The sequence below is a fragment of the Lampetra fluviatilis genome, chromosome 9 (assembly GCF_964198595.1).
Source record: "Lampetra fluviatilis chromosome 9, kcLamFluv1.1, whole genome shotgun sequence".
Lineage (NCBI taxonomy): Eukaryota > Metazoa > Chordata > Hyperoartia > Petromyzontiformes > Petromyzontidae > Lampetra > Lampetra fluviatilis.
The window spans coordinates 12955588-12976464 of record NC_136283.1 but is presented as its reverse complement, the minus strand read 5'-3'; the positions used below and the strand labels follow the sequence as shown (position 1 = coordinate 12976464).

General features: G+C 47.8%; 1 protein-coding gene across 1 annotated transcript; it reads right to left on the bottom strand.

Moving 5' to 3' along the window:
* Positions 1-297: 297 nt before the first annotated feature.
* LIN54 (lin-54 DREAM MuvB core complex component) lies at positions 298-20608 on the bottom strand. Its single transcript, XM_078859833.1, has 15 exons — positions 20494-20608; positions 17898-19149; positions 16593-16698; positions 14867-14994; positions 14304-14447; positions 12701-12845; positions 11372-11436; positions 7774-7992; positions 7033-7136; positions 6342-6413; positions 5605-5707; positions 4309-4446; positions 3619-3815; positions 2644-2819; positions 298-2162 (listed from the first exon to the last, which is right to left on the bottom strand). The coding sequence occupies exons 2-15, from the start codon at positions 19056-19058 to the stop codon at positions 2152-2154; spliced, it is 2769 nt and encodes a 922-aa protein (XP_078715959.1). The 5' UTR covers positions 19059-19149; positions 20494-20608; the 3' UTR covers positions 298-2151.
* Between the last annotated feature and the right edge of the window lie 269 nt (positions 20609-20877).

Below are 20877 nucleotides of genomic sequence, written 5' to 3'. Positions count from 1 at the left end.
GGAGGTCCAACGAGATAGTGGTGATGGCTTACCACTGTAGTGCTCTCGTGACAGTACAGGAGAGACATCACTAGAGCATTCAATTTATATATTTTCTTCTTCATGAAACGTCAGGTGTCAGAGCTCTTGACATAGCCAATCTAAAACGGCTACTTTGCGTTGCGTTTAACTGGCTTCCAATAGAAGTGACACAGCACATTGCCATACAAGTTACTGCAGTTACAATTTGAGCAGAAATTTCATCCAATAATGGATAGAGCACTCAATACTTTAATTTATCTGAACCATCACAGTAACCTGTACAGACACCGTACCCTCTTGAGACACACTTCCAGACACGCACAGGAATACATGTTGCATTGGTCTCCACTCACAATTATACACCAACTTACTCTTTGGTTTTTTCAGTAAAGTCACGTAGGTAAAAAACAAAAACGTAGCGAAAGCATGTGCTTTCGTGACATTGTCCCCACCTGACGAAGGATGCTTGTGTTGCGCCCAAAACGTCGTGATTTAATTGATTTGTTTTTTTACCTACGTGACTTCACCGAAAAAACCAAAGAGTATGGATCCTTGCGGTCACGAAAACTTCAAATCTAGAAATACACCAACTTGCGAACCAGTCCTGCAGTGCTGTTTATTGGCGGTCCCACACGCGTGCATTCAGGACTCGTATAAAAGGCTTTGTGGGGGGGTCTAGGGTGGGTAAAATTTGCAAAAACACATTTCTCCCATGGGGAACGTATTGGGGAAGGGGAGGGTTTTATACAATAGTTAAATAAAAAACCTCTTGCTTTTTCCTACCAAAATACTGAACTTTCAATCGAGCGACGGATCGACACGACAAGAGGCGCTCACTCGCATGTTGACTACTCTTGGCTCTCTCCAGCCTTTCACACGGAGACGTCCAGAAGTGTGCCGTTTGCTGCCAAGATACACCACCTCTCATTCACTCCCCCAGCCGACCAGCGCATGAGCAACAACAACCACTGTTTAGCACTTAGTGGTGGTGACATCACTGCGGCGTTTGTGCCATGCTAGGTGCACTGAGGCCACGTGAAGTGCTGAAGGCCTGCTGGCAGGTCACGGAACAGATCCAGGTGCCATGGGTTGATAGATCACTGCTCGATGCACCAAACGTGTTCCCCACCGTGCGAACCTTCTACGTTTTCAGCCGCTGGCACTCTACTCATTGTGAGCATCACTCCTCTGCTCTACGTTATTGGTGGAGGGCCATTGCCGCAAACTCCCGAGCAGCGCCCTTCATGAACCTCCAGAGGCCCATCTGGACACTGCCGATTCCAGTCATCGGAAAATCCAATCAGCTCCACATCCTGAACCACACCAGTCCATCTCTTTTGTGCCAGGCAGTACATCTTTCGGAAAATGTACATTAGATACAGCACCATATAGTATTGGCGTCTACGCGGGTAACCTGTACAGACAAAACGAACCCTCTTCCTCCCACCCCTATATCTACACGTGCATACACACATACGTACACAACCATATCGTCTCTCTCTCTCAAACATGCTCGTCTTTACACGGTGCCGTCTGGTGTTTAAATACGGGACGTCGGGAACAAAACCCGACAAGAATATTCGATCCATCCACCTTGCGGGGGCCCTCCCAGATCAGTGCCTCTCTGCAGCGTGCGTTTAAACAAGGCAAAACCCTGGAGTGGTTTTGACTTCATCTAGTCTCATCAGCAGGGTGTGGCCTGTTAACAGTTCTCAGTGTGTACAGATGACAGAAAAACGCTCAAAATAATTACACGTTGCTTGCAAAGATTACGGGTAAAAATAACAATACCTACAATCCACCATTTACACAGTACGTCGTGGCAATTGTACAGCGTGGGGAGCGCAGAGCGGACAATCGAGTCGCTGGACTCAAAGCCTCGCCTGCCTTTACAATTAGCGTTCATGCATTACGCGAGTACGGACATATATCATTTACATGATATAGAGTCTCCGTTTAATCTACACTTCAGTTCGTGAAACAATTGTTAAAAATGTTAAAAGCCTTGCAGTGAAGGCCAGCATCTCTCTCCACCCAGCGGTTCAGGCGTAACCCTGGTTACCGCTGCGGCGGAAGTCATTTGGTTTCCAAGACAATACAGATGACGCTTTGCGGAGGCTTGAAGTAATTTCATCTGTTGCCTGGTGAGAAAAACGAACATGACAGCGTCAGTAATGACAAATCACCGCGCGTTTCATTTTGTAAAGTTTACTTTTATTCGTCCTTGGTATTCGTGGCGTTATTCAGAATGAGCAACAAAATACCAGTAATTTTTTAATAAAAATGTACAGCATGCCTTCGTCATTTCTCAGTAGTAGCTCCAGTCATCGACATGTGGAATCTCCACAATTGGTTCAGGGGCACTAAAGGAGCCGAGGTACTGCTCTAGAGTTACTGTAGAAGTGGAAAATAATGACCGTTTAATTGTAAACGTACCCTAAAAGCAACACAACTTCATGCAAACATTTAATTGATTTTAGAACATCTTCACCAGACTTACCATGACGCTCCGTTAGGGACAGACAGACGACAGAAGGACAGAGTCAGCGTAATAACGCTTTCGATCTAGCTCGGAAGGCGCTAATGAAACAAACGCGCGCGCACATCACACGGCGAACGTACCTCGTACTTTCCCGGCCGAGTTGATGATCTGCTGGAGGCAACGGCCAAACTCCTGCAGAACGCGGCGTTCGGCAACGGCGCGCGTCTCCCCGGCTCCCAGGACCTCGTCCACCACCGTCAGGAGGCAGTCGCACGTCGCCTCGGCCACTTCGCGCGTCACGAAGTTGAAGGGCAGCCTGAGGGGGCAGCGGGCAGAGCGGAGAGGGCACGGGGGCAGTGGAGGGGGTGGGGGTTAGAGAAGCCCCGGGGGAAGCAGGGAAAGTTCCCGCTTTGCCGATCCCACGTGGAGGATGGATCAAGTCGTTGGCAGGGGTTGATGCGAGCCAGGTCTGTCTGGGTTGGCGACTCGGAAAATATGTCCACACCTGGCACACCACATCCGGCATGCCTCATGCAATGGCCGCGGCTACTAAATCATGTACCTCGTTTCTCGGCGAGCAGATAAAACCCTGGTCATAACTCAACACCGACTCTTTAAATGCCAAATTCGTCAAACTAACACTTGGGTCATATTTGATGAAGCAACTGTAAGTAGTGCAGTCCTCTTCTTAGGTGGAAATCCACTTAAATAATGAGTTGTAGGTCCTCTCCGTCGTGGTCGTAGACAGAGCTAAGGCATTAATACTCTCAACCTTCGTTGTAAAAAGGCATGAAAACGGCCGCCCTCTTTTTCCCCCTTTCTCCCAAGATCCGCAATGTCACCCCCTTAATTCAACACAGCTTTCGCGACCAATATTACTCATAATTAAGGTTTTCTGGGCTAGATCGCATAAATATAAATGCGTCCATGTGCTGAAGTAATAGCTAATAGGCACATTTTGCTCACGTGACAAACCTTACTAATCGGCTGTGTCGGGGTGGTTTCACAACACATTTATATTTACGCGATCCCCACCCCACCCCCCCTCCCTTAGTTTTTCAACGCGTCGTAACGCAGTCGCCCTCGCTGCTCCCTCCTCTCCCGATGCTCCTCACCTCTCCCCGGTGCCATTGGCTGGCGGCCGTGTGGGCAGGTCCGAGATCTGGCTCGACAGCTTGGTCTTGGCGGCCGTCTGCTGCAGCACGCGAACCTCGGCCGCGTCTGCCAGGTGCATGAGCGTCTTGCGCTCCGGGCTCTCCTCAAAGTTCTTGCAGCCGACGCACTTGCACATCGAGGAGCACATGATCTTGGCCTGGCACCCGTTGCACACACGCAGGCAAAGGTCGGGGCGCCGTGGTGGCGAGATGTTAACTACTCCGCCTGGTACGCAGGAGGTCGTGGGTGCCACTAAAGTTGGGCTATCATTTGTGATGGCCAGGTCACTTCTAAAGAGCCGTAGAGCTCAGCGGGCTTTACCTGGTAAAATAAATGTCCCTTCTGTAGAGTGCCATTCTATCCCTCTGGCTTCTGTGCGTTATGAAAGGGCATTGCGCGAAACAATGCTTGTAATAAACTTTTGAAAGAATCTTGCAAAATGAAGTCTTAACATCAGCAACCAGCACCCTCGTCGAGATTAGACTTTAAATCCCCTTAAATACAACACACGCTGGAAAAGGTGCAAAAATGCCTCTCGGTGTTGTGTGGACTTAGCGGAGGATAAGTTGAGGCTCAAGAGGTGTCTCTAGCAGGTGGGTGCAAGTTGCTGGGGGTGCCCCCCCAGTCCCCCCGCCCCGTGTTCCCGTCACCTCGTAGCACTCGCAGTAGTTCTTGAGGCAGCCCGAGCGCTTGCAGTGGCAGCCCTTGTTGTGCCGCCGCTCCGCCTCGCCCTCCTTGCCCTTTCCAATTTTGGGGCGGAACGCTTCCGGATTCCGGTCCAAGCACGACTGCAACCGAAACAGCGCATGTGCGTACGAGCACAGACACACGCGCATATACACATGCTCTTCAACACATGCTCGCCCCCCCCGCCCCGCCCGAACCTTAGCTCGACAATAGAACAAAATCTGCAACAGCTGTCGCCATTTGACAATTAGTGGCGATGGTGTTACCACTGCGCTTGGACCAGGCTAGGTGCGCTGTGGAGTCATGTGAAGTGGAGAATACTTGCTGGAAGGTTACGGCACAGGCCCTGCTATAACAAGGCCGTAACAGCACATGTCTCCCAAGTACTAATATTTACACACGACAAGAAGAACCCATTTAAAGCTTTCGTGACTGCAGGGATTCATCTTCTTGGTTCTTTCGGTAAAATCACGTAGAATGGAAATAATAAAATAAAACATAATAAAATAATTCTTACGACGTTTCGGCCACAACGCAAGCCAAGCCCTCCTCAGGTGGAGACCAGGTCTGTCGGGGAGACTTGGTCTTCACCTGAGGACGGTTGCTTGCGTTGTGGCCGAAACGTCGTGAGAATTATTTTATTATGTTTTATTTTTATTATTTTATTATTTCCATTCTACGTGACTTTACCGAAAGAACCAAGAAGAAGAACCCATTTTAGCCAGGGTCGATGCAGCTTCAGATATTATTTGCCACTGATGTGATCCATGGCCGGGACTCAAATCTAGGTAGGTGGGGATTTTAGCGCAAAGTGCTAACCACTGCACAAGTGGGTGGCCAACACCACACCCGGCACGCTTTGTTTTCCCTAGTGTCGATGTTTACATATTCTTAGGTTTTTTCGGTAAAGTCACGTAGGTGACGTTACCGAAAGCTTCAAATCTAGAATCGATGTTTACACACCACACCAGGTACTCATTCAAGCCTGAGTCCACCTGGATGAGGCCTAAGAGCGGTTGAGATATTTGCCACTGATGTTGGTCACGAGCGAGAATCAAACTTGGGTCGCAGGATTTCGTAGTTCACTGGTGCTAACCACTGTACCAACGCTCCCCACATATAATAAGACAAGCACGCAGAGACGATCTTTAACACCTGGTGATGTGTTGCACTGCCGGAGGCAGGCTCACGATGAATCTAGGGAGCCACGCACACACTTGCAAATGAATGCGCACCAATCGCATGAACCAAGCACGCACCTTGATCGCTCGCTGCCTTTCCGACTCATGCACCAGGTTGTTTGAGCAGTTGCGACAGTTGCAGTTGTAGCAGAATTCGCCATTGGCAAAGCACTCGCAGTACCTGTAAGCAATAAAAACAATCGACTTGGAAATGGCCAATGTCAAGACTCGTGTTCCAACATTGACATTGTTCAGCAGAACACTCGTACTCGCAGGGTAAAGTTAAGCTGGGAGAGGTGAAGGAGCAAAAATGTGCTACACATTACATTAAACTCGAGTACGCGCCAAGGTTGTGTGTCTGGGCTCTCCAGCACAAGTTTGAAGTTTCATTATTGACACAGGAAGAAGAAAACAAAGACTGGAGTGACTTTCAAAAGTGCCACGTTAGAGCTTCAGTCACATTGTAATAACAAAGTACAGGAGTTACACTACAGTGACGTCATTAAAGCACGATCAAGGTGACCTTGAAAGTAGCTTAAATGTTTTTTTTTCTTTCATGAACAAAGTTTACAACTCATATTGGCCTATCTGCATGAACACAGTCCGGGCATGTATCTACAAAACAAGAGGCATTTGTTATATCGGCTGCACTGTGCCTTTAACGAACAAACATCGTGAGGGTGTTAAAAAAGCCTTCTCCAATTGCGTGTGTAGAGTCTTGTTATTTCTCAGCTCAATACTCATTCATCGAACAAGAAGCAATGAGCCTCAAGCCAGACTAATTGCTGGAAGTTGATTGGTTGACTGGTACTCACAGCTTGAGGCACTGAGACTTGGTGCAGTTGCATGGTTTCCGGGGCCGGGAAGCCGAGTCCGTCGTCGTGATGCTGCACGCACACCAACACACGGCAACAAATCATGCAGGCAGGCGGGCGGGCAGGCAGGCGGGCGGGTGGGCAGGCGGTCAGACATTTAGACGGTCAAAGGTCGCTCTTGCTCTGTGAACACTGCTCAATTCACGTGTGGCAACGTGTGGTGGGATCAAGAGCCACCTTTGGTCGTGTGGTGCACCGCCATCAGTTGTACGTTTTAGAAATGAGCTGTCGAAAAAAATCTGAATGCTCACATTCATAGCAATGAGCCTTCCGCCATACAACAAGAACTTTCTTGCGCTGCTCTTGTACAGCCAGCTGGCTGGCTGTTGAACTAGATGGCTTTAATAATGCTAGGCTGGTGAATTTAATGGCTTGTGGGGATGCATGCCCAGTATGTTGGCTCACTCATGGGTTTGCATGGGATTTATGTTTCATAGGCTGGCGAGTTTGCCTGGTAGGTAGAGCTTGGCTGGATATGTTTCTAGGCTAGCTGGCTAACAGGACACCTGGGAAAGGCTGTGTACGATTGGATGACCGGATAAGCTGTTTGCTGTTTGCGCAGGCTCATGGTTGGAGGCAACGCCTGGGCAGAGTGGCGAGCTGCCCCGCTGGTGCACGTGTGCGAACGTACCCGTTGACGGGGATGCGGGTTTGCGTGGAAGGAACGGTGGCAGCAGCCGCGAGGGGCGCCAACTTGCTGATGCTCACGGAGACACATGGCTGTGCCTGCTGCAGCTGGAGAAACAGAGAGCGACGAAAAACACAATTTACACCACAGGGTCAATTGACCCAATTACACATTTACATCAACTCTAATTGTAGGTGTTTTAACTCAGTGGTTCACATGGCAGGGGGGGGGTAGATAAATAAAGGCAGTCATTATTACAACATCAGTACGATATACCGCAGCTTTAATTAGTCATGGTATGAGTTCATGCGGTGCGTGTACTTGCATAAGAGTGGGAGACGTTGCCTAATCATCGTGTATAACATCATCGACCATTTGACATCAACCCAAGTTGGTTACAATCTCCGAAATGAGCTCCCCTTCCAATCCGATCTCGCAACAACGGCTTTGTCACTCCTACTGCCAAGAGGTCTTGCGGCTGCACAAGTGTCCGAGCAGGAAGAAAACTTGGTAGGCGGAGTCAATCGAAGAGAGACATGGCAAAATTCCACCAGACACCCACCTAGCAAGCCAGAACCTCGCAGAGTATCGAGCCAACGATGTGCAACGTCTCAGCAGTTGGCAGGCAGGCGACCTCGCACTGGTGATATATTGGAACTGGGTTACACACAAGACACCACCACGTCAGCCCTGCTAAATGCGGCCGCACGAGCGGCGTCTGCCGCTGGGCCGCCGTGCCCTCACTTGTGTGATGTACTGCGCGGGCATCATGGTGTAGCCAGCAGCGGGCGTGAGCAGCGTGCCGGGGGGCAGGCCGGGCAGGCTCGGCCGCAGCGACGACGCGGGCATGATGAGTCGGTGTGGGGTCTGTCCACGGGTCACCATGGAGCCCACCACTGGGCTCACCACGGACCCCCCGCCGCTCACCAGGTGAGGGCTCGGCGCTCCCAGCCTGGCTACCACCTGCGTGCAAAGTGGCACACGTGCATCGGTAGATGTCGGAGACTCGGCCCGGTAAGCCGTATCTGGTCCGTGACTTCATTACTTACAGACCGCGGTTGCACGAGGCCTACTCCGCTACTCTGTAAGGACCCATCAAACGACATGTATCCATTACTGCAAGCATCTTAGCCACACTACATACACAGTACAGTAAACCCTAGATTTAACGGACCCCCATTCAACGGATCTCGGATTTAATGGGCAAAATCTTCTGATTCAGAGTTTTGTTCGAAGATCAGACAACAACGGACTTTGCCCCAAACAACGGACCAAGTCCGGTAATGGGGAAATCAGTCAGGTCAACATTCGTTTCTGCCCCTTAATGGGTTCAGTATGTATTACACTACATGTTTTTTGCCTTAAAATAGGTCAAAATAGGAGAAATAAAAGTAGAACATTTGTTGTACAATACATTTACAGTATTTTGGTATTTAGAAATATTTTACAGTACAGTATCGTGTACATAATATCAAGACTAAGGTGAACAGTGATTGCTTGACGCTGGGACCAGTTTCAACAGAACGGGTTGGTATGGTGTTAAAAAACCTCCCATACTTGGTACGTGTTGTACAGTACTGAACAACTGTTTATCTCGGTGTGAACTTTATGAATGTTTAACATTTTATGATGGGTGTGCAGTACTGTACATTCAAGTGTAAATGTCCAATTTAACACGTAGGCTTTCGCGACCAATATTATTCATAATATAGGTTTTTTTGGGTCAGATCGCGTTATTTATAAATGTGTCGTAACCCTCCACCACCCGACATGGCCAAACAGCAAAAAATGTGTCACGTTTTTCAAAGGACAAAATAATTCACTTCTTTAGCCCACCGGTGTGCTGAAGAGAGAATCAACAGCATTTTTAAATTTGAGTAGTACGACGTTTCGCTGATAATTACAATCAGCTTCATCGGGCAAGAATGGTGAAGCTCTCCTGTTGCTTCCGGTCTTAAATAGAGCAGTATCAGGGTGACGTCATCATTTAATTCTATTCAATCTGGTGCAGTGATTCGAGGCAAAGAGGGGGAGGGTATTGTAATTATATACATTGGTAATCAATCAATTGTTATTCATTGGTATTTGTTTCCCTTATAAGGAATTGTAATTGTATTTATTTAATAATACGCATCCAGGCCGCACTAAGCCTGTAGCTGTCAGAGCGATTGAAGTTATTTCTGTTTCTCTCAATTTCAATGGATTCTCTAATTAGTCTTGGCCAGTAATAATTAGTTTTACACAACACTTCAACGTTATCAAAATCAATTGAGTGTCCTTGTTGACAAGCATGCTCTGCCACTGCCGACAGTTGTGTTTGAGATAATTTAATGTTTCTTTGGTGTTCTTTTAATCTATATTGGACAGACGGGACGTAGCACCAGCGTAAGATTAAAAGAACATGGCAAAATTAATGGCAAAATAACACACAGCGTTTACCGAAAGCAAACGCACACTGATGCCTATCTGAATGCAGATTCACATCATCACCCACCTCATAAATCGTCTCTTATCAAAACACTCATACATCGGGCTAAAACAGTGTCAGATGGTGAGAGTCTAGTGAGAGAGATGAAACATGTTAAAGAAGCACTAAGACAGAATGGCTACAATAATGCTCAAATTAACAGAGCACTGAAGGCCAAAACACGAACGCAAAGCAACACTGCTGAAAGCGATACTATACTATACATCTCAGGAGTAACTGACACATTAGCCCGGGTTTTGCAAAAGCAAAACATTAAAGTAAGATGTGGTACAGTGCACAAAATTCAAAAACTGGTATCTGGCACTAAAGACGAATTGCCTAAATTATCAACAGAAGGTGTATATCGGATGAATTGTTTATGTGGCAGATGCTATATTGGACAGACGGGACGTAACATCAGCGTAAGATTAAAAGAACACCAAAGAAACATTAAATTATCTAAAACACAACTGTCGGCAGTGGCAAAGCATGCTTGTCAACAAGGACACTCAATTGATTTTGATAACGTTGAAGTGTTGTGTAAAACTAATTAATACTGGCCAAGACTAATTAGAGAATCCATTGAAATTGAGAGTAACAGAAATAACTTCAATCGCTCTGACAGCTACAAGCTTAGTGTGACCTAGAAGCGTATTATTAAATAATTACAATTCCTTATAAGAGAAACATATCAATGAATAACAATTGTTTGATTACCAATCTATATAATTACAATACCCTCCCGCTCTTTGCCTCGGATCACTGCACCAGATTGAATTGAATTAAATGATGAGGTCACCCTGATGCTGCTCTACTTAAGACCGGAAGCAACAGGAGAGCTTCACCATTCTTGCCCGATGAAGCTGATTGTAATTATCAGCGAAACGTCGTACTATTCAGATTTTAAAATGCTGTTGATTCTCTCTTTAGCACACCGGTGGGCTAAAGTGAATTATTTTGTCCTTTGAAAAACATGACACATTTTTTACTGTTTGGCCGTGTCGGGTGGTGGAGGGTTACGACACATTTATAAATAACGCGATCTGACCAAAAAAAACCTAGATTATGTAAATGTACAGTACTGTATTACAGTATTAGTACTGTAACGCATTAACTGTATTATTACACTATTATTAACGTATTCATTTATTTTTTTATTATGAAGATATTATATAATTATAATTATCATTACTGAACTATTAGTAAGTAGTTTGCGTGTGATAGGGTGTGATTTAGCGCTCAAAATACGTCATGTGGCCTTTAACGGACAATTGGATTCTACGGACACCCCCTTCCCCCCTATTAGTCCGTTAAACCGAGGGTTCACTGCACACATGGGCACTTAAATACTTGCCATGCAGTCTGGATTCATATAATTTAACACAGGATCATGTTAATGTGTTTAACCGTAATTACTATAAGGCAATCTTTTTTACCACAACACTATGTTTATAATTATATCATACTCAAGTCACATGGCATGGTATGGACAGGCGTTCATTCAGCAGTGAATTGAAAAAGAGCTGTAACTTTGAAAACATAGGCACCTCTAAAGGTGAGCGATAATACATTTAGCATTATTATTATTCGATAACATGAAGGTGTTGTTTTTTTATGAAGTGTGGCCTGCCAAAGGTATCCGACAATCCTATTTGAACCTCGGAGTAAAGTAAGGAATAGGTTCCCAACTCATAGCGAAGAGTTAGTTATTTATAACTGCTTGTTATGTTTAGTTTGTTGTCCTTTCCCCGCACTTCTTATTAGCACGGTTGGCTACATATGATGCGAAAGTATTTCAACATACATAGAACAAAGCTTGCCTCAATGGGCTAAATTAAGTCTTTCATTGGTTGATTGACCGAGGGAGGTCATCACCTGTCTCTGAGCCGGAGCAATGGGAATGGGAGGCCGCAACTGAAGTGTGCTGCTTACCGGCTTCGCTGCATACACACACACACACACAAGTAAACGTACACACATTTACACACCAAACTTGTACATCCAGTGGCACATTTTTGAATACATAAAACCCACATCTACATACACGGTACACGTGGCCACTTAAAATACTCTGAATATACTTCGCCATGCAGTCTGGCTTAAAAAAAAAAGAACATTTGTTATTTGCATTTACTGTCGCATGGTATATTACCAGCAATAAACAGAGTGCTCGAAGCTACAGGGAGTACTTGTGCTTCATTACTAAGCCTACGCTTACAATATCACACGGGGTTTGGCCATTCTTTTCTCTTAATAAACACAAGAGGAGGGCGGGAGAGGGGGGTGGGCGGGGAAGGGGGAAGTGTTTAAACTTATGAGAGAGTGAAGAGCTGTGAATGCCGTATGAATTTGAATTAAAACTCAATGCTATTCATTTGTTTATCTGTTTTGCGTTCAAACTCAATATTTGTAAAACATGTAAAATCGTATCACCGATTCGTAACTCATACATTCAATGGTAAACATGTTTTTTTTGGTGACTGCACATTGGCACCTGGGTTGTAAATTAATGCATTACAAATAAAGATAATTACGAAAATGATGGAAAATCAATCCTACAAGATCACATTTCCCAACTATTCACCGTCTGCTTTTGCCATTTATATTTTAATGCTGGAAGTCTCCAGTCGCTGTTGCTGACAGTGCAACCTTGGCCGATAACAAATCAAATGGACGACACAAACTGATGACACCGAAATGTGACCTTGTAGGATTGATTGCCATCGTGCTCATTATCATCTTTATTTAGTTCAGCTCTACTAGTAGTTGCATTACGACTATTTTTTTATGTTATTTACGTTAACATAAAAATACAACAAAACAGGTAAGAAACTGCGTGGGATAGATTTAACACTGGAGTCCATCAAATTCCATATCTCATCTCTCTGCTCATTGGAGATATGCTGTGATGAGAAGGAGCACCACAATTTATATATATGTGGTCCGATTAGGTGGTTCAGCTACGAAAACATTCCTCCGAAAGTCTAAAATGTAAGATGGAGCCTCGTATCCAATGGGAAAAAGGACCAACATATTCTCAAAAGTCATTGATAGAGGCATTAAAAGCACTTCTGAATTGCAAGTACTTGTGAAAGCAATGCCACGTGTCGCTTATTAAGACGGTGTGGTGCTGTGAGAGACGACACTGGCGTGCGGTGCTGCAGAGGGTGGTGCAATGTGGGTGGGGTGCCCGCGTGCTGTCACCTGGCAGGCCCTGCGTGGTGTGTGTGCTGACTGGCGTCACGAGACGCACGTAGTGGAATTTGCTGCCTGGCACCGATATGGGCTGCATGGTGGACATGGGCATCGAGAGAGGCTTCACGCCGCCCGGCTGTGCACTTGTCTTCACCTGTAAAACACACACGCACACGATTAACAATAATTACATTTATATCCCGCTTTTCATCAAGGACCTCAAAACGATGCACAGGACACAGCAGCAACAGACACTCGGCATAAAAATATAAATACATTTTAAGAAACATTTACTAAATGAACCAAAAGTTTAATAAGCGGAAATGTATAAATAGGTTTAATGGCGCATTTTAAAAATGTCCACAGGCTCAGAGATCTTTATATCTTGTGGAAGAGCGTTCCATAGCCTGGGAGCTACACGGGAAAAATCTCGGTCACCCATAGACCGAAACCTCGACCGAAGAATGCAGAGAAGATCTGCGGCCCCAGATCTTAGGGACCTTGAGGGGACATGGGTGCAGCATGTCAATGTTGTAGGCTGGGACAAGATGGTTCATAATGAGTACAGGTATCTCTCCCCATTTCCGAACGTTCGGTTCAACAAAAATTTGCGCTCACGCGATTGACAAATTATGGACACTTTTCGATGATCGAAATCGAATTCCCACATTAACGAAATTTCACTACGGCACGCGCCGTGAGATCAAACAAGCAGCAGTATGCGGGAGGCTGCGTATTCATCCGCGACGACGTCACAGTATCCCTGCAGTGCAACAGTAGCGCCTCCACATCAACTTTTGCAAGCATTCCAACATGCAGATCTTTTGGAGAGTTCCCTGAAAATGTTCATTATTTTTCATTCAAATAAATTATTATTCAATCGTTTTACTCTTTGTTCCTTGTTATTATTTTTGTATTTTATGTATGTTCAACTTATTTTGCACAAAATGTAGCCAACCGTATATTTTTAGTTTATAAGTCGGAATTTTTTGTATTAAATTGATGGGAAAAGCCATTCCGGTGGATGAAATGTCGTTCTTTGCGTGTTTTTTTAAAGAATGCATTCCTTTCATAAATCGAGAGATTTAGTCTTCTGTCAATCCACTGCGGATGAAAGCTCCCCCCCCACGCTGTGTTTGCCATGGTGGGTGTTTAACCATAATTCACCAAGCTTGTCAGCAAGGGTTGGTGAAGAGGGCGGGGGGGGTTGGGAGGTTCAGGACGGATTCAGATACTCACCTATCGTGTTAACCTTGACCGTGGCAATCAAACTCAAATCACTGGGATTCATAGCATAGTTCATGACCCATTGCGTCACCTCACCACCCCTATATTCTTCACTGTACATTAATACATTTAAGAGAAACTTGCATTCAAAAATAACGCTAACTTAAAAGGAAATATATATTTGGCAACGTTTTGGGAAATTGCTCTCTTTCATTGCCCAAAAAACACCGCCCGTTTCCCTTTAAGGCAGCGTGACTGACAAATGTATTGAGCTCTTTTGTTAATTGTGCTTGTGCACCACTGCCAATGTGGTATCACCACGTAATTTGTTCAGAAAAATTCTAACCGTGCTGCGCTGCATTGCGACTTATCACCAATAGAATACCTGGGTCAACAGCTTGCCAGGGGAGCCGGCCTGCTGCTGCTGCTGCAGGATCTGCTGAGCGACCGCCAGTGGGAGCGGCATGGCGGTGACGACGCGTTTCTGGGGCGAGTTCACCGGCCCCGGCGACATGGGCATCACCGTCATCTGCAAAGCCACCGCGGTCATGTTTTAAACGAGCACGGAGCGCGCAGCCAAAGTCTGGTAACCACACATGCTCAAGCAATCGGAACAGCATAATATAGAATTCCTGTTCATGTGTGGACAATGTACCTTAGCCCATGAACAAATCACATGGAAAGCACCCCATCTCCTCAAGATCTCAGAAGCTAAGCAAGACTGAAGCCTGTTGATGGTTTTATAAGCTGCTGCAGAGATAGTATACGAGCAGGGGGCAATGTAGTAACATTCATTGTTGCAGTGTATGACTATGCCCTCTGCCTTCACCAACCTGCACTGACCAATGTGCTTACGGCCAAACAACTCCCACGACTCACATTGTGTCGGGAAGCCCTCATGCAGCAGCGTACATTGGCAATTCGAGCTGTGCACGTATAATACCACACCTTAGAAGGGGACTTCAGTGGGGAGATGGCGATCTTGCCTCCAAGCTGGGGTCTCCCAGGAGAGCCCTCGGTCGTCACGTGGGACAGGGTGAAGGTCTTGGTGGGCGTTCCGGGGGCACTGCCTGAACCTATGCAAACCAGGCATGGGGTTAGAGATGAGCCTAAATTTTTATTTTACCAGGTAAGGCCCACTGAGCTATTAACTATTTTTTGGAAGCGACCTGGCCACAAATAATAGTTCAACAAAGTGGCTTATCACGTGGACATTTATAACAGCCAAATACTCTAAACGCGTGTTTCTCAATGTGGAGGGAAAATCTGGAGGACCTGTTGAAAAATCCACGCGACCATGGGGAGAACATGCAAACTCCAAATATACCGCAGGCGTCAGGGTCAGGATTGAACCCACGACCTCCTGCATACCAAGATCTCGCCACCACTACATGCACGGGTGTGCTCACCGCATCTGCATTGCAACTTAATATTGTCTTAAATAATCAACCCTCAGCTGTACAGGACTCTCAATTAAATATGTTGAAGATCACATCAGGTAGAAATAATCAGAAATAGGCATTAACCATCAGTTATGAGGATGATGCTGTACAGATATACATTTACAGTAATCCCTCGTTTAACGAGGTAGATACGTTCCCTATAAGTTCAGCGTTAAGCAATGAATTACTCTATATACATTACAGGGCAAAAACAAATATAATGCAAATTTGAACCACATTTGCCATGTAAAATCAGCTGCATTCATCCCATAGCGGGACAAAGAACTGAGTTGAGGGTACGCCGTCACACTCGATAATTTTGGGCGTATACCCAGAATTCCTACAACGCTCAGCGACGCAGCTCAAGAAAGTAATTCCTCACCGACCGCTCAGGAGTCAGGTCATAATGGGCGTGTTCTGCATTGTGCAAAAAGTGTTCCCAAATTCGAGCGAATACGCGTTGCGTGAACACATGTTAAGGGAGGATATACCGTGTATACGCGAGACATACATGTGCGAATAGATCTCCTGTAGCTGCATGGGCACTTAGACTCGATATCAGGTTGGGAGTTCAACAGTCGGGCAGAATTTCACTCAGTCCATCATCCCTTCAGGCTTGGTAAATTGTATACCCTTTTCTGCGAAATCGGCTTTGTATAGATTGCCCACGCCGTGGGAATGTGGAATTGACACCACTGGCTTCAGGTCACCAAAAGAGATATGCATTGCTCAATTTCTCATTTAAGTATGGAGAGTCATTTTCCTTGATGCCTGCAATTAATCATAATGGTGCACTGCACAACCCTTGTAAGAGTAGAAACACGCACATGCATGCCGCAGATTAGCTAGGGGTGGGAGATTGCTCATGTAGAACGTGCAAAGAGTGCATGTGTGCGTATGTGTGCACATGCGCGTGTGTGGGGAGTAGTAGCGCAGTGGTTAGCGTACTGCGTTACAAACCCAGCAACCCAAATTAAATTCCCACTCATGGCCAACACCCTAACAATTATCTCAACCAGTTATGGGCCTATCCTAGGTCGCCTCAAATGAGCACCTGGTGTGGTGTGTAAACATCGCCACTCAGGAGACTAAGGTGGCTCGGCATGGTGCTTGGGTGCCGTGCCGGCCTTCACAGGTGCTCACTAAACAGCACCTGCCCCAAGAGTCTGTTAAGACTTAGGGGTGGATCTTTGTTTTTGTGTGCACACGCACGCATGTGTGTGTGTGGCTACCGCTGATCAGTGTCCCCCGGCCCGTGCTGGGCATGGGCTTGATGATGAACTTGGTGATGATAGGCCCACTGCCCCCCGAGTGAGACGGCCCAGCCATCTTGGTCACCTGCACGCAGCAAAACCCCAGGCCTCATTTGAACATATGCACACTGCGCCATTTGTAGTCCTTTTTTTACATAAAAAATATTAGGTTGCACCTCTTTTTAGTTTTTTCTATGTCGCAGGTGCTTAGCACGGTTGGATATGTATGGCGCTAAAAAAAATTCAACACACACAACTAACAATGCTCCTGATAGGTGAGTTACAATTTTTCAACGTGTCATATACACCTGGTTTTACATGAAAAATTTAAATAAAATGTATTGTTCAAAATCTGTTAGTTTTCCTCGTGTAAAAAAAGTATTGTGTTCTATATATACTGGTTTGTAAAGGCCAAATTGGTTTTGATGCTAATTAAAACTAATGTAATAGCATTAAATATTACATATTTAATTTGAAGGAGACATTTCTTATTTATTTTGTTATTTTATAAATCTGCACACACGAAGACAATAACAATTATTTATAATTTCTCACCTGAAATGGTATAACGAGCCAAATAGAAATAAGAACGAAATCAGCATAACATTTTTTACACAATCAACTTAGGAATGCTCCCAGAAGTAACTTTCAACGTCGTCGCAGTTAAAGGAAAGCCAAGAATTTGACGTTTGAATTTACCGCTTTGTGTGCGTGGCAGAGGTCTGGACATGCTGAGTACCAAGAATGCAACAATGGTTTAAAATTCTTACGCTTACAACACAAGCATGAGAATAATGTATGCATGCATGTATGAATCCATTATTTATAATTTCTTTACGTTCATAACACTATCTTAACACAACTGTAGATTCTATAGATTCACACCACTATAAATCCTACATGCATCACAAGGCAAAACATATATAATTTACGTCAATTAAATCATGCTGGATTAAAGGTCTTTCCACGCCACGTAGGTCAAGGGAGTTGTTGGACCACATTTCACCATGCTGGTCAGTTCAGGTTGGTAAAGGGGAGAGGAGGTACCAAGACCGGTTCAGATATCACCAAGCTGTGGCCTGGCCAGAAATCAAACTCCATGTCCTTGAATTCACAGTGCAGTGCAGTACGCTAACCACTGCACCACTGCTCCCATGCGAATCATTATATCTACTAAACACGTCAGTTATTGTCAATATGCATTTGTGTACGAGCTGCCAGCCAGTACGTCTGTCCACACTATTCCATGCCAACGTATGCAACCAATCAGCCGCGCACACCTACCTGCATCGAGCCGAGCTGCCCTGGCAGGCTGCTGCTGGAGGCCGGTGTCTGCGTCGTGCCCGTCTTGCCCACAGAATGCATCGCCAGCACCACCGACTGTCCCTCCCCGGCTTTGCCCTGTGCTGAGGTCATGCCGGGGGGCATGGCCAGCAGCATCTGCTGACCTTCCCCGCCGCCGCTGCCCTTGCCCTGTGCACCCTGCACCGTGAGGAAGATGGGCTGTTCGGAACCTTTCCCCCCGCCGGCGGTCAAGCCGCGCACCTGTGTCCGACTCTGCACCTGCGCTACCGTGCGCCCGCCTTGCGTGCTGAACAGCACCGCCTGCTCCAGCTTCCCCTGCCCCGGCGAGCTCTGCACTGTCTGCCCGTGGCCCTGCTGCAGCGTCAGCATCATGGGCGCTGGCTCTGACTTGGAGGCGGCTAAGCTTGGGGTGGACGTGCCTCCGCCCTGCGGCACCGACGTCTGCTGCACGGCCTCCGACCGCGGCTGCACCGTCAGCAGGATGGGCTGGTCGCTGCCAGGCAGCATCGCCAGCAGCACCTGCTGCCCTCCACCCAGAGCCATTCCACTCACCTGACCGCTTCCTTCTGACATACCCTTGTGATTGGCCGACAGTGCCACCGCCGTGATGGGCTGACCGCTGGGAGTCGTCATGGTGATGACGGGCTCTGTTGTCCTGGTTACGGGCCTCGTGGCAAACGACACCGTCGAGACGGGCCTGGTGGTCACGGCAGCGCTCGTGGTAGCCGTGCTTACAAGAGTGGTAACAGTGCGAGAGATCGCCACTCGTGCGGGCACTTGTGCAGTGTCCAAGGAACGTGGCTGCCCAAGTGTCTGCGTCGCAACGGTCGGCGTGGGTTCAGCAGCTGCAGCAACAACGGTGGCGAGCGAGGCTCGAGAGGGAGCCTCGACAGCCGCCGGTTTCCCCGACAGCGCCGCGATCTGCCGCGTCATCACCTCGACCGGAGCCGTCGCTGCCTCCTCCGCAGGGCCAGCGAGTTGCACCGAAATGATGGCCACGTGGTCCTCAGGCTCCATCGTTAGCATCATCTCCTCGTGCTGCGGGACAGCCATGGGCTCTTCCTCGTCTTCCTCGTCATCACCCGCCAGTCGTACCTCCATAATCTCATCCGGGAGCAGCCCGTCCACCTCTGTGTCCATGGTGACGGCTGTTGGTCACTCCCTCCGCTTCGGGTCGAGGTCCTGCGTTGGTTGTCGCGATGATTAGAGAGGACGGTGCGGCCTCGGGGCGCTGTGAACACACCAACGACAGGCACGCCGGGAAACTGTTAAGGCCGCCTGTACCTTGTAGTGGGAAAGAGGGGCAAACAGTTTGGAGGTGAGCACGCCAGACATAAAAACCATAGCCCTAATTAACTAGCCAATCAGCCCGTAGTTACCACTAGCTAGCCAACAGCCACTACCTGGCATAGCCATCTAGTCACATGGCAGTGTACTAGCCAATCAGCGACTAGTCACAGCCAACTAGCCAATAATACCAACCTACTTATTGGCATTAACCATAACCTTAAACCGATCTTTCACATTGTTGTCAGAGCTCGTTTTCGCTTTGCAGATTTGGGTGTTCGCGGCACGGGGTCTGGCATTATCCCCTGACCTTGCCAAGCAGCTCTCCCCAGCTGAAGGCGCATACGATAGCGGGTAACGTGTATTCCTGGGCGACTTCGATTAGGTGTAAAATATAGGCCTCGTAGTAGGGCCAGGTACATGGGGCAGGGTTCGTGGTGTACAAGACACGTGCGAGTGGTTTTGCTACTTTTCAGATTAATGTGCCGAATTGTCAAATCGGGCCTGGACATTACATTTCTGATGACCCGGGAAAAAACGTGTTCGTTTTGGATTGAAAAACAAAAAGAGATGTCGCGAAAGTGTGGCAAAAATATGGGGAGAGAGGAAAAAATGAAATCTGAAACGCATACCACAACCGGGAAGATAGTTTGGCGTAAACGTATACATGGGCTAGTTGAAGGGGCTAGGCGGGCAAATGGGGGCACAGCAGACACGAGTCCACGGGCCTTCATCCAGCAGTGGAGATGCCGTGGTTGACCCTGCCGCTGCTGCTGCTGGTGATGAGTGTTGGCAGTGGAGGAGCCTACTCGGCCCGACCCCTGCCGTCCTCCATGTTCAGGTAAAGGCGGGGAGAGACTCGCCACTTTCGCTTCTCGCAGTCGCCCCGGGGGCGCCTCCGACACGGACGGCCTCTGCGAGCCAAGCGTCGCGATCCGCCCCCAGGGCGTCTCGCACTTCCAAAACAAACCCCCTGCGCCCGCCCGATTTTTTGACTCCGCGTTTTTTTTTACCGAGAGAATTTTTTTGGGGTTTAAGCCCCGCGCTCTGAACAAGAAGTGTAATAAACAAGAAGACGCGAGCTTGCAACACAGCGCGCGGTACCGCGGTTGCCGAGTAACGGCGGAGAGACGACCTCAATAAACTGGGAGCGCGAACGATACCGCGGCAGCGGCGGCCTGGCGCGCCGTCTTTACGAAGCGTCCGCTGCGAACAAGAAACCGAAGGGAGTGCGAGGTTCTAAAGTAGCAACGGGAGGCAGAGGCCGCGGGAACTGAGGGCGGCTTACCCAGCGCTCCGCTTCGCCGCCGCCGCCGTCGCCGCAGCCGCCGCCGACTTCTGTTGAAAAATTCCCGCGCGGGCGGAGCGCCTCGCTCTCCCGCGCGGTGACGTCACGGCGCAGGCACGTGACCGCGTTGCGTGTGACGTCATCCTGCCGAGCGCGTCTGGGCTCTGGCGCGATGACGTCACGTCATCGGTTATTCCCGCGCGGGACGTCACGGCGCGGAACGTCATCCTGACGGGAGAGCGGGGCAAAACGCGGATGGGTTCTTGTGGCGCGATGGCGTCACGTCCTCGCTCGTTCCGCGCTGTGACGTCACGGCGCGTTACGTCACGGCGCGTTACGTCATTCTGCCGGGATGGGAGAGGGGGGGCAAGCCGCATCTGGACA